The sequence below is a fragment of the Coloeus monedula genome (genome assembly GCF_965178545.1).
Source record: "Coloeus monedula genome assembly, chromosome: 28".
NCBI classification, from domain to species: Eukaryota; Metazoa; Chordata; class Aves; order Passeriformes; family Corvidae; genus Coloeus; species Coloeus monedula.
The window spans coordinates 2729123-2743144 of NC_138808.1; the positions used below are offsets into that span (position 1 = coordinate 2729123).

The 14022-nt window shown below is 47.4% G+C and overlaps 1 protein-coding gene across 1 annotated transcript in view; it reads left to right on the plus strand.

The window, feature by feature from the left end:
- DPYSL2 (dihydropyrimidinase like 2) overlaps positions 1 to 8694 on the plus strand; it is a 42356-nt gene extending 33662 nt beyond the window's left edge. Inside the window, exons 12-14 of the mRNA XM_082298380.1 lie at positions 2537 to 2716; positions 4771 to 4936; positions 5940 to 8694. Coding sequence (XP_082154506.1) covers positions 2537 to 2716; positions 4771 to 4936; positions 5940 to 6031 — 438 coding nt within the window. The 3' untranslated portion in view covers positions 6032 to 8694. The remainder of the gene's footprint in view (positions 1 to 2536; positions 2717 to 4770; positions 4937 to 5939) is intronic.
- Positions 8695 to 14022: the final 5328 nt, after the last annotated feature.

Genomic DNA, 14022 nt, shown 5'->3' on the forward strand with positions numbered 1-14022 from the left:
TTAGCTCTTCTGCAGCTTTGTGGTGGCACTCTTAGGGACACCTTTGTGGTGTCCCATGCCTTACACCTGGCCCTGCAGTGACAAAGCCTGTGGGAATCTGCAGAATGGTCCCAGTGCAGAGGGCTGGTTGGAGTCTCCCCGTGACATTCGAGCCCTGTCTCAGAGAAAGCAGCCACTGTTTGCATTTGTTGACAACTTGTTTCGCTACTGGCCATGAACCTATGGAATCTTTCCCTGGAAAAAAACTCCTTGTTCCTTTTTCCCATGAATGCTTTCATTCACTCTGGAGCTGAAGGAGCAAAATTTTCTTCCACAGTTGGATCCCTGGGCACATTCACAAAGAAACTATTTTTTTTTTTAAAGGTTTGGTTCACTTCCCTGTGACTTAACTGTTTGTCAGAATTGGTCACAGACGGCCTGGCTTCATCCTGCCTCTGCATGGGCTTCTGACAGAGGAATTCCAGGAGTCTGGTCAGTTCAGTCACCTTAGAGGTGCTTCCCAGCTCCTTCTAGTCTGGAGAGGAATGACTTGAGAAGAGGGAACCCAGGGACTCACTGCTTTTAGGTGCCAGATTTCATGGTCTGAACCTGGGCTTGTGCTTATGAATGGCTCAGAGAGCTGGAAGTAGTTTGGGTGGAGTGCTTGAACGTCCTTGCTATTTAATGGCTGTTGTCTTTAGGAAATGAACTGGGCTCTTTATATTTCGTGACACAGAACTGACAGACTTTCTCTTTTGTGGATGTGCCCCAGTGCAGTCACGATTGGCTCAGCGATTTTGCCATGGATCTGGGCAAGGCAAAGGAGAACCAGCTCCATTCAGAAATAGTTTTGTCTGCTGAGAGCTGCAGATCCCCCGAAACCCTGACACTGTGTAAGGGGCATCAGCACTCAGCTGTGGCCAAAGGCTGCATCCTTAAGCTGTGCCAAGAGCATGGAGGATGAAGGGCTCTCATTCCCAAGAGTTTGAAAGGCTGAGCAATCACAGCTTGTTTGCTTACGAATACATCTCTGATCTCCTCCCCTGTCATCACTTCACCTGTTGTACCTGGCATCACACCCGAAGGCTCTGGAGAGGTTTAGGTTGGACATCAGGAGGAATTTCTCCATGGAAAGGGTGATTAGACATTGGAAGGGGCTGCCCAGGGAGGTTTGGAGTGCCCATCCCTGGAGGTGTCCAAGGAAGGCAGTTTGGACATGGCACTCAGTGCTCTGGGCTGGGGACAAGGTGGAAATCGGGCACGGCTTGGACTTGGTGACCTTGGAGCTCTTTTCCAACCTTAATGATTCTGAAATTCTGTATTTTTTCGGGTCTCAAACTGCACGGTGCTTTGTGTTAGAGGAGAAACTGATACAAGTGATGCCCTTGGAGCCCAGGCATCCTGGTTTGGCCAAGCAGAAAACAAAAGGCCTTTGACAGTCAGGCACAGGGACACCCTCTGATTATGTGGCCTTGGATGATTGTTACTTTTTGAAATGTTCGAGCAACTTACGGATATTTTCCAAGAATTCACACTGCTCTTGCCACTCTCTGGCAAGGAAACATCAGGAGCTGGAGAGGGAGGTGGTGTTGTTCTTGGAAGCAGCCTAATCCATTAGCTCCTGACCCAGCCTCCTCCTTTGCCACCACAGTTCTTTTCAGGTTGGACCCGGTTCAGGCTCGGTTTAGCCACTGGCCTGGCTAATTGCAAAGCTGCACTCAGGCCTGCCCATACTTACAACACACTTCAAGGGCAAACTCCATCATTAACTCGGTAAAAAAGACCTGCATTTGACTCAGAGATGGTCATTAGAGTAACAGTCCCCAAATAACATGGTTGCAGTGCAGTTCATTCCAGGGTGCTTCACATTTGCAGTGATTCCTTTCAAACTTGCCTTTTTTCCACGGTGTGATGTTTCCAATCCTGTTAATTGAGGATGAGCAATCCCATTAGAGTAAAACAAGATTGTCCTGGTCCCTGACCCATCATCCAAAATACTGGTTTGAAATACAGATTTTTCAGAATTATTATTTTTAGTAGGAAACTCACATAAAGCTTTCTTTGGCTCCTAAATCCACCCCTAGCTCAGCAGAGATAGGTGCCTAAAGGTATTTAAACAGGGAGGCTCTGAGATGTTCTCATTTGAAACTGTTTTTTCACTTGCTCAGAGAAGCTGGAAGCTTCATCCCTGGAAGTGCCCAAGGCCAGGTTGGAGGGGCTTGGAGCAATTGGGTCTAGTGGAAGGTGTTCCTGCCCATGGCAGGGGGTGGAATGGGATGAACTTTAAGGTCCCTCACAGCCCAAACCATTCTGGGATTCTTTATGAACCTTATTTCAATGGAAATTTTGCGTTAATAAACTCCTAAACTTAGACTGATAATTAAGAGCAGCCTGTATTAAATCACAGCAAATCCAGCTCAGGTAAACACTTGTTGAGTTTGCTTCCATCTGCCCTTAAAATTTTGGCAATTAGCATGGCCTGTGATTGCTGATTAAAGCCCAGCAGGCTCTGCTGGGTGAATATGTTTGCCTTATGTGCTGTTTTTGCTCACTGCAGTCTCTGGAGTACAATATCTTCGAGGGCATGGAGTGCCGTGGCTCTCCCCTGGTGGTGATCAGCCAGGGCAAGATTGTGCTGGAGGATGGGAATCTCCACGTCACCGAGGGCTCTGGGAGGTACATCCCCAGGAAACCCTTCCCTGACTTCGTTTACAAGCGCATCAAAGCCAGGAGCAGGGTGAGTGCCGATGGTTTGGCTGCACATTTGTTCTCTCCCTCTGATAACCCCGAGTTAAAGTGGCTGGGAAACAAGCTGTCCCCTGGCTCAGGCCACTGCTGTTCCCTGGATGGGAGCCACATTTGTCTCATTCCTCTTTCATTTTTGCTGTTCACTCAAGTCTTTGCAGGAATATGCTTGGGGTTGAGCTCGGGTTTTCTGCAGGTTTTATTTTTCGGGTCTTTAATTTTTCTCTGTCTGAGGACACCCGAACAGAAAATCTGTCCAGGAGCCCTCCAGTCTGGCCATGAGTCAAACTGCAGAGGATTCACCAGGTTTCTCCTGTCACAGAGGTCCCAGGAGTAGTTAGCATTAGCATTTATATATCAAATCTCTCAGCAGCAGTTCAGAATTGTAATTTATTGTTACAGATATGTTATGCTGCTTTCCCTTCTGCCAGATACGATCAGATGCTCTTGTCTGGTGACTGGTGAGTCACAGGCACAGCCTACAGACTGCTTAAAAGGGAGAATGTTCTATTTTTAAGAGGCTAAAATAGTTGGAAAGTGATTCTGTAAAATGCACCCATTCAAAACTGAACCTGTCTTTTGATACGCCTGAATTTGCCTGACAAGGGAGATGACACTGAACTCAGTTGCTGAGAATTTAAGAAGTTTATTTATAGATGAAATCACTTCTGAGGAGAAATTGTTTTGCTGTTTGAATTGTTGCCCTCTCCTGGACAACTCCTGGGCTGCGTTGGTTCTGCTGGCTGCGAGTGATCCTCCCACTCCTTGCAAATCATCTTTCCTTGATTGTTCTTTTGAAGAAATTGCAAGTTATCAAAATTACAACCTGGCATAATTTAGCCCCATGGAGAACAGATCCCTCGTTTTTGCTGTGTCCTCCCACAGAAATACATGTCTGACCTATAAATCCAATTGGGCAGCCTCTCAGCTGGAATAATTGCATTTATCCCAATCTACAGCTCCAGGGCTGGCAGTTGAAGCCAGCCTGGCTCCTCTAGGCAGCCCTGCCTGTCTCAGCACTGCATGGCTTTTTGGGAATGAGTAATAAGGTGCATTTGAGACCTGTCAGGAGCCTTTAATCCTGGGGCAGGTAGGTTGAGATCATTAAAGGACAGCACCTGCGGGGCAGGGGACAGACGGGCTGGAGCCACAGCACATTCCGTGTCACATACTAATTAGTAGGAATTTTATCCTGTACAAAAATCTAGAGCCAAAATAGAAACATACCCTGTTCCCAACCCACAGGACCCCACACCATGGATGATCCAACAGTGGGGTTTTTGGGAGTGCAGAGCAGCCAAGTCCATATTGCCAAGGAGCCTTGGGGCACCCATGGACTCAGAGCCCCTCAGGTCTCCATGGTGGAAGGTGATGAACTGCACAAACACTGGTTTTCACTTGTAGGAAAATAGGGCAAATTTACCTTTTTTGCTGCAAAACTGGTTGGGTTGGACAGAGACGCAGACATGTTTTATATAGATATGGATATAAAATAGAAATGGGTATAGATATAGATAAGACATAGATATATATATATAGACATAAAATAGAAATATTAATGATATAGATACAGGACTAGATATAAAATAGAAATAGTTGTAGATGTGATATAGATACAGATATAGATACAGATATAGATATAGATAGAGATGTCATATAGATAGAGATAGAAAATAGATATAGATATAATACAGATACAGAACTAGATACTGAGTAGAAATAGAAATAGGTATAGACAGGATATAGATATAGGTATAATACAGATATAAATATGTTACAGATATAAAGATGTAGATATATAGATAAAGATATGGATATAATATAGATGTAAAATTGATACAGATAAAGATGTAGGTACAGATATAAAATAAATACAGATAGAGAGCAGCTCCCCAGGGATGTGCACAGAGGAGATGCTGCGCACTTTCAAATCCTCTTACCAACAGCCAATCCCAAAATGTGTGTCACTGGCTGAGCCACATCTGGGCAGCTGTTGGGCTGTGTTGTGGCTGTGCTTTAAGGCTGTGTTGCCCTCTGTGTCTGCAGCTGGCTGAGCTGCGGGGGGTGCCCCGAGGCCTCTACGACGGCCCCGTCTGCGAGGTGTCGGTGACGCCCAAGACGGTCACACCAGCGTCCTCAGCAAAGACCTCTCCTGCCAAACAGCAGGCACCCCCCGTGAGGAACCTGCACCAGTCTGGGTTCAGCTTGTCTGGTACGTGATTCTGGGAATGATTTATTGCTGAGTGGTTTATTGCTGAGTGGTTTATTGCACTGAGATCACAACTGGTTTGTGCTCCCGTGCTCTTGAGTTAATTCTGCTGGGATAGGGGTGCAGTGAGAGAGGCTGTGGGGGGTTTTTAGCTGGGAGGTTTTCCCTTTAGGGATGATGAAGAAGAGCAGTACAGGAGCTGTCCTAAATTCCTGCTTCTTCTCATGATGTCTCATGCATGCTGAGCGCTCCAGTGTGTTCTGGGCTCAGTCCTCAGCTGGGTGTTGGAGAGGGCAGATCATGGAATCGTTTGAGGTGTGAGGGACCTTAAAGCCCATCCAGTCCCACCCTCTGCCATGGGCAGGGACACCTTCCACTAGACCTAGCTGCTCCAAGCCCTGTCCAGCCTGGCCTTGGGCACTTCCAGGGATCCAGGGGCAGCCACAGCTCCTCTGGGAATTCCATCCCAGCCCTTCCCTACCCTCACAGGGAGGAATTTCCTCCCAATATCTCATCCAACCCTGCCCTCCTCCAGCTTAAGACCATTCCAATTGTGTTTAGAAGTGGGAATTTTCTGGTTTTAAGAGGCTATAGCAGAAAAGCCTTTTTTTTTAAGATGACACAAACTTCAGGAGAACTTTGCCAGCTGTGGATCTGGGATGGGGCAGATTTGATTTTTCAGCTGGTGTTCCAGTGCAAGAAGGGCTGACTGTAAAAAGGGATAGGAAGGCTGGCTAAGGGATAATCATTCAGCCAACTCTTACCTGTGCATGGCTGGGTGCTTCAGGTGCTCAGGGCAGAGATTATTAATGCAGAACAGCTTTCAGGAGAATTAAGGCAGTGGGTACCACTGAAGGCTTTTCCTTCAAATACAGAATCACAGAATGGTTTAGGCTGGAAAAGCCCTCTAAAATCAAATCCAGCCATCAAGGCAGCACCAAAGGGCCACACCCACACAGATTTTAAAGCCTGGCAGAGTTGGTGACGACTCCTCTCTCTCCCACAGGGGCACAGATCGATGACAACATCCCACGCCGCACGACCCAGCGCATCGTGGCCCCGCCGGGTGGCCGTGCCAACATCACCAGCTTGGGCTAAGGACCGAGCCCTCCTGTGCCCACCGGGCACATCCAGAGGGGCTGGGGCACCTGGAGACCCTTTTTGATTCTTTTAGAGCCTGTGACAGTTACTGCGGGCACCCAGTGCGGGGGGGCTGAAGTAAAAGCACCTCTTTCAGCCCCCTCAGGTTCCCTCCTCATCTTCACCAACCCCTCTCACTCCCTCCCCCCCTCAGCCCCTTACACATTTAAAGAAATAAACCCTGTTTTGACACCTCTGACATGCAAGAGTAAATGTAAAGAGGGTATTTGAGATATGTGGCCTCTGTCCCATTCAGCATCTTTCTTTTAATAAAGGAAGGATAAAGTGAATTTCCCGGGAGCTGCCTTTAAGACACACACACACACACACACACAAAAAAAAAAAAAGAAAGAAATAAAAATAAATGTATAAAAAAAGCTTTTTTTTTTATGTCAAGCAGAAGAGTAGTTCAAGGGTTTTAAACTGGATATTCTGTAGGGTTCTGTGTTCCAGCAGAATTAGCTAGGCAAGCACAGAGGGACAGGAATCCCAGCCTGTCTGTGGCCATTCCCTACCACCCGCTCTGAGGTCACTGGATGCTGCCAGGAGAGAGGAACAGGACCCAGCACTAGGAATGACAGAGAGCATCACCCCAGCCACCGGGTGAGCCAGAATCCTTGGGGACTTCCATTCTGTTGGGTTGGTTTTTCCTTGGTTTCTTTTTTCTTCTGGATTTTTGCTGCAAATTAGGTCCTTGAGGAAACTTTTTTCTTAAATGTTTATGTGTGTGTTTTTAATATGTTTGTATCATTGTGTTTATGAAGCCTTATCTGAGAACTGGGAATATGATTCCCTGTTCTTCCTGAACCTCATCCAAGTCACAGACTCCCACCAGTGTCACTGCCACTGCCACCCTGGTACTTCAGGTGTCCCTTGGTTGCATTTTCCAGCCATTTCTTGCCACATAGCTGCAGTAAGGGCATGGAGCAGGTCCATAGGATGGGATCTTCAGTCCATCAGGTCTTGAGCTGGTGCAGATAGAGGAGCTGGACACCATCTGAGCTGCTGGGATGGAGTATCTGGAAGAGTTCGTAGCAGTTTGTCTTCTGTCCCTGGAGATGGGTATGGACAGGCAGGGGGCTGTGGGCAAAGAGCAACACGTTGCTTAGAAGGTTTCTGTAGCAGAAACTCCTTCCCTGGCCATCAAGGAGAGGTTATTTAAAGCTTTGAGGGCTTATCTTTAGCTCTTAAAGGGCAGTCAGGGAGTGTGTGCTGAGCACCTGTGGCAATTCCAGTCCAGGTCCAGCTGCTGTAGCTGGGAGATGGGTGGGTCCTCAGCAGCTGAGAATCTCTTGTACAAATGTCCCAGCTGCCCAGCTCTGCAGGAATCCTGCACGTACCCATGGCAGGGCCTGGCTGTTCCCCACCCAGCCTCACACGCCTCGGCTTTGAGACACAGTCCGTGGTCCTTAAAGGAATGGAGGAGTCCCAGCTTTGGGTCAGCCAACAGGATCTGGGTGTTTAACCATCCTCTGGGACTGAAGGTCTGGTAGCCCTGGGACTGGAGGCTTGTTTTTGGGACATGGAGTATAAATTTGCACCATCAGATCCCCACTAAGGCATAGCTGGAGGGCTCAGCAGTCCCAAGGCCTTATCTTAGCACAGAGAGCTTTTCTTACCACGGCGTTGCCTCCACTGTCTGCCTGCCCTGGCACTTGGCTGCATCTTCTGCTTCCTCTTCCCTTTGTGCTTTGCCATCTCCATCAAACTTGTTTTTCCACAGTTGTATTTTCTTAAATGCTGTTTACAGGTTCTTTTAGGAAAAAACCTATACATATGAAGGCTTTCAAGAAAGGAGTACCAAATTTCCTTGTTATGAAGTATCGATGCTGGGATTTGCAAAGGATCTGGAAGCTACTTAGGTACCTAAACCCTCCCAGCTGCAGCACCTAAATCCTTTAGGCCCCTTTGAACACAAAAGTTAAGAAAAACTTTGCCATATTCCTCCATGCATTTTGCATTCAGGTTCAACTCCTGGGTCTTTTAGTTTTTCATAAAGAGTTTGCACTTTGTTTGTTAAGTAATTCGTGAACTTAATATATATTGCAGCTATTTTCTTTTTCTTTTTTTTTTTTTCTTTGTCACCTGTATGTTAAAATCAATTTGAACGAGTTGGGGAGAAAAAAAAAAGAATTGTGGATCCGTTTCAATTCTACGAAACACTTGCGGCTCTTCAGTATTCACTTAAGTCTTCCTTTTTTTTTTCCTTCACTGACTCATGATAACTCTTTAAGTTTTAATTTGTTCTTAAAAAGGAAAGAAAAAAAAAATCACAAAAAAAAGAGATTTTTGCAGGCTATGTAAGCATGTTTTTTCCTGTGAGAGCTCGTCCGCTTTGTGTCTGTTTAATGAATGTCATATGTAAATGCTTAAAGAAAAAAAAGATGATGACTTAATTAATTAATTAACCGCAGTGACTTGAAGCTCTAAAAATAATAAAAGAAAAAGTAGGATTTAATACTAGCTGGATTTAACCCTTGGATTTGTGATTGTGAACCATGAGTGGAGGAGCTGTAAGTGCTAAAGCTGATCATGTGTGTAGACAAAGAGGAGTACTGGTATTTGACCATTGTCTGAATGGCAAAAACACCCCCCGCCCCCCAACCCCAAGTCTCGTGTTTTATTCCTTAAGAACTCTGTGTTACATTACCATGGGAACTCCTAATAAAGACAAAATGTTGTTGTTTCAGTAGGTGCATCTGTGTCTCAAGGTGCTGCGTGTTGTGTGTCACTGCGTTCTGGGCTGGTGCCTTCAGCAGGGACAAACAGCCCTGAAAAGCAGCCTGGGCTGGGCTGATGTGGAGATGTGTAGGGGCAGAGCTGGAGAGGAACTCCTGTGGTGGTGGTGAAGAGGAATTGATGGGCCACAGAGCCATTTCCTCTGGAGAAACGTGAGCTGCAACTCAGGGCACTTTGTTTAAAAGGGCATTTGGCAAAGCAGAGACATTTGCCTGAAAAATCCTGGCTCTGCATTGCACGGATCACTGATGGAATGTGAGCAAAAGCCCCTAAAAGTATCGGCATAGCCCTCAGCACGCCAGGGTGGTGCTGCTTGGACCCTCTGCCAGCCAAGGAATGGGGAAAAAAAGCACAGTCGTAAATAGGAGCCACAGGCAGCAACTGGGTGGGGAGGGTTGGAGCTGGCAGGAAAAACTCCAGTGGAATTCCGGGTGGTGGTGCTTGGGATTTACAGGAAAAACACCAGTGGAACTTGGGGTGGTGGTGGTTGGATTTCACTGTCACAGGGACAGCCAAGCATCCCTGTCAGCTGCTCAGAGTGTTGGATGCTGCATCCCTACACCCACCAGCTCAGCTCTCTGGGGGATCTTCCCCCAAATCCGAGCATAGCTGGAGTTTGTGACTGACTTTGTGAGGAGGTTTAGTTCTTGTTCCTCATGTGAACAAATCCAAATGTTGGAGCACTCTGAAATGCATTGAGCTTCCTCCACACAGCTTTAAACCCGGCACCCCATAGAGTGGGAAGTTTTAAGAGGGTTTTTCCTTTTTACCTGCTGAGAAGGGTCAGTGGTCATTCCCTGGTAAAGAGACCTCCAGTTAACATGGGAATCCTGGCTCTGGCACCAGTGACATGCAGTTATTTGGCTACTGGCAGCTTAAATTAGATATTAGCATCTGTGCAATCAACTCCTGTGGAGCAGGGTTGGTGGGTAGCTGTATGTAAGATTTATCAGCTAATCCCAACAATAATATCCCAGTGAAAAGATGCATTCAGCCTGAAGCACTGGTACTCAGTTAACACACACCTGCAGAGCCTCCATTTGGTTTTATTTTATCATTAATTTCTTCCTCCAGCACCTGAATTGGAACAAAAGAAACCTCTTCCTGAGGAAATAAATGTCCAGGACTCAGTGAAGCTGTTGGAACTGGCAGAGTAGAGAAGGTTTCGAGGTCAGGAAGAACTGCCAACAGCTAGATCTAAGGCCAACATGTGTTGAGGGACCAAGGCAGGGACAGAGCTCAGGAGGATATTGGGGTCACTGGGGCAGCCCTGGTTTGGTGCTGCACAGGAGCACAGGAATAGTTGTATTTGGTCATCCCCTTAATCCAGGTAATTCCTGATCTGGCAGCCTACAACTCGTTAATAGGCACTAATTTGGTTCTCTGCCGGCCCATTGTGTGAGGCCCAAATTAGATCTAATCTGATTTTAACATCGGTGGAGAATTCTGTGGCTGAAAGGAGAAGAAATCAAGTAGGTGATGAATATGACTGTGACCTGGAACAGGAGCTGTCAGCTCCTGAGGAGAGGGGGGGGTTATCAGAGATGAGGGCAATGCAGCCTTATTTATCCCTCAGATAAATGTCACTGTGCCTAGAAGCTTTAGAACCCGTTTTCCTCCTTTTTTTTAGCCCCAAAATCACCGGTTTTGCTCAGTGCTATCAGGTGGCAGCAGGACATGGGGAAATGTAAAGGCCCATCTCCCTTGAGGCCCATGGATCATCTCGGGAATGATTTAGGATGTAATAAATGTGAAACATGCACAGAGCTTATGATGACTGTGACAGAGAGGTGACACACACATACATCCTCTCAGTTATATTAATATATTGGAGGGTATTTCAATGTTAAAGAAATATGAATCACCTGAGTGTGTTCTCTTCTTGTTAAAGCCTGGCAAGACACTTGTCTCAAATCAGATACAGAGCAAGTTATAAACTTTACCCGTCAATTTATTACATCAAAGAAGCCCCAGACTTTCGAGAGAGCTGGAGAAGGACCTTTGACAAGGGCCTGGAGTGCCAGGACAAGGGGGAATTGTTTCCCATTGCCAGAGGGTAGGGTTAGATGGGATATTGGGAAGAAATTCCTCCCTGTGAGGGTGGTGAGGGGCCCTATGGAATTCCCAGAGAATCTGTTGTTGCCCCATCCCTGGAAGTGTCCAAGGCCAGGCTGGACACTGGGATAGGGGGAGGTGTCCCTGCCATGGCAGGGGTGGGACAAAGTTCCCTTCATTAAAGAGGTAAAGTAAGCAATTAGAGGAAATGATTTTTTCTCTCCTATGACCCAGGCCAGAGAAGCTGCCCTCTGCTAATCCTGTAAGATGTAACTGACTTCCAGCCCTGGCACTCCAGCTGTGGATTTACCACTCTGTGCTTGAATGTGTTCTTGTCCTGCGTTGCAGTGTATTCTATGCCCATGCCCATGAGCTGCTGGAACCAGGTGGGGCAGGGTTTCCTTGCCTCCTCCCCCCAGACTGTCTTTCTGTTCATGGCCCATCATTGTCCTGCCCCATGACTCACAGATAACTCCCTCCGGACCATCTTCTGTTAATGAGCCTAATCAACACTTGGCCTCATGACTCATTACCCCATTGTGAGATGCTCCACCCAGAGGGAGGAACCAAGCATCCCAGCATGGATATCATCTGAGACTCTGAACACCAGAGAGAATCCTTCCCACTGGATTCCCAGAGGACAGGAGCTACACAGCCACCACTGGACCTGAGGAAGAGCAGCCCCTTTTTTCTACAGCATCACTGCTTCAGAGGGCTGCAGCCACCATTCTAGCAGACTGCTACCACCACCCTGCCTAACAGGGACTCAGGTTCTATCTTGACTCTGTCAGTTTGAACCAGTGTTTTTTGGTTTTTTTTCCTTTTCTTTAATTTCCATTAAATTGTTATTCTGACTTGGTGCCTCCCACTGGTTTGTTTTCAAACTAGTACAGTTCTTTCTTTCCACAAGCATTTTTTTCAACCATTAACCACTAAAACTTGGTGGATGTCTTCTGGTGCTGACTTGTGAAGCCTCAAATGGTAGAAAATCCCTTGGTAATTTATTCCACGGGTTAATCATCTTCATGGTTCATTTTTCTCCCTGCTTCTGATCTGCACTGGGCTGCCTTGCATCTCTCACCATCACTTCTTGTTCTGCATTCCCACAATAAAAGGAAGATCCCTCTGGGATGTGTGGGGATGTTCTCTGGGATCTGTTGGAACCCGGGGGCTCATCTCTGGAGCCATCCTTCCCCCACCACCAGGGGCTGTGTCCCATGGAATGAGAAGAGCAACAGATCTGCAACCAGTACCAGGGAATCACGGACTGGTTTGGGTTGGAAGGGACCTCAAAACCCATCCAATCCCACCCCTGCCATGGGCAAGGACACCACCACTGTCCCAGGGTGCTCCAGCCTGGCCTTGGGCACTTCCAGGGATCCAGGGGCAGCCACAGCTGCTCTGGGAATTCCATCCCAGCCCCTCCCCACCCTCACAGGGAAGAATTCCTTCCCAATATCCCATCTCACTCTGGCAGTGGGAAGCCATTCCCTGTGTCCTGTCCCTCCAGCCCTTGTCCCCAGTCCCTCTCCAGCTCTCCTGGAGCCCCTTTAGGCCCTGGAGGGGGGTCTGAGCTCTCCCTGGAGCCTTCTCTCCACGTGAACACCCCCAGCTCTCCCAGCCTGGCTCCAGAGCAGAGGAGGATCTGCTCATTAAATCCACTCGGTATTTGCTACTCTCATTTCCACAGGAGGGCACCAGATACCTGTGTTTTTATTAAATCGAGTTTTTATTCCTTTCCTGAGGCTCCCGTTCTCCCTCCTGTTTGCATCACTTCCTCCCCAAAGCATACAGGCCTTTTATATTGATGCTTTTCAGCACCAAAACCTGCCACATTTCACATTATCCTGGATTAGATAGATGCTGGTTCATGCACATCTGAAATAACCTCTTTTTTTTCCCCCCTCGAATCAAATTTGGCTGTAAGTATAATAGGGAGTCATCTGTTTTTCACAGCATTTTAAAATTTACACACAGAATTCTGCAGCAAGTTTTACAAGTGATTGTCTAAAATACCCATCAGAGCCACCCCCATGGGATTTTCTACAGATTCTTGCAGGATTTTTGTTACAAAACTGTCTAAGCAAGGTGAAAACAGCTGCACCCTTCTCCCTAATGACATCAAGCAAGCAGCAAAATGTCCTGGTTTATTTATAAATATTCCTGTGGCTTTTTTTTTCCTGCAGGACAAAGACAAATGGACCATAGGAGAGGTAGAGAGAGGAGGTAGACGTCACCTCTTTCTGGGACAGGGAGGACAGGCCAGGTGCCAACTCAAACAGCAACTGGAAGCTGGGCTGGGGCTCAATGACATCCAATTGTCCCAGCTCTGAACTGCACTCAGCCTCCTGGCTCTGAATTCCTGGCAATTCCCAGGAATGGCTTGTTTTGGGTGATACCTGAAAGAGCCGGCACATCATGGGGTGTGAAGTGCTCTCCCTTTCCAGGCCATTTCACGCTGCCCCTTGGTTAGAGGGAAATGGTCCCAGAGGATCAGCCCAGCCCGGCACGGTGAGGCTGAGACCCAAATTATCCATGGATTGACCAAAGCTCTCCAGAAACCCCTGTGGTTTGCTCCCCTCTGACTCCCTGCCCTCTCTAAGGCCTGGCTGGTGGTAGAATCGAGCTTTTCCAGGCTCTGGGCCAGTGATGTAGTGAAATAATATCCCACATTTGTGCTTTAATCCAGTTTTATTTTGTCCTTTCCTCCAACAACTCAGAGCAGCCTCACTGCTGGGTGCAGGGGGGGACCCCACGGGGGATGTGACCAGAGCTTAGCAGTCAACTTAAAATCTCCTGAGATTTTATAGCTTAAGAAAGAAAGCGAAAAAACTCCCACAGATCAGGCAGAGAGATGAGCCCTTCAAGCATGGAGGCTTGGAGGGATCAGCACTAATTTTTCAACCTCCCACCTTCCACTATCCCAGGCTACTCCAAACCCCATCCAGCCTGGCCTTGGACACTTACAGTGATCCAGGGGGAGACAAAGCTTCCCTGGGAATTCCATCCCAACTGCTCCTCACCCTCCCAGTGTCCCCGAGGTCGTGTCCCTGCAGGTGACATCCTTCCAGTGTGCCAGGATGTGTGCCAGTGTGCCATCTGTTTGTGTGCAGCAGACTATTCTTACAGCACCTGAATTCATCAGTCTTTCCCAA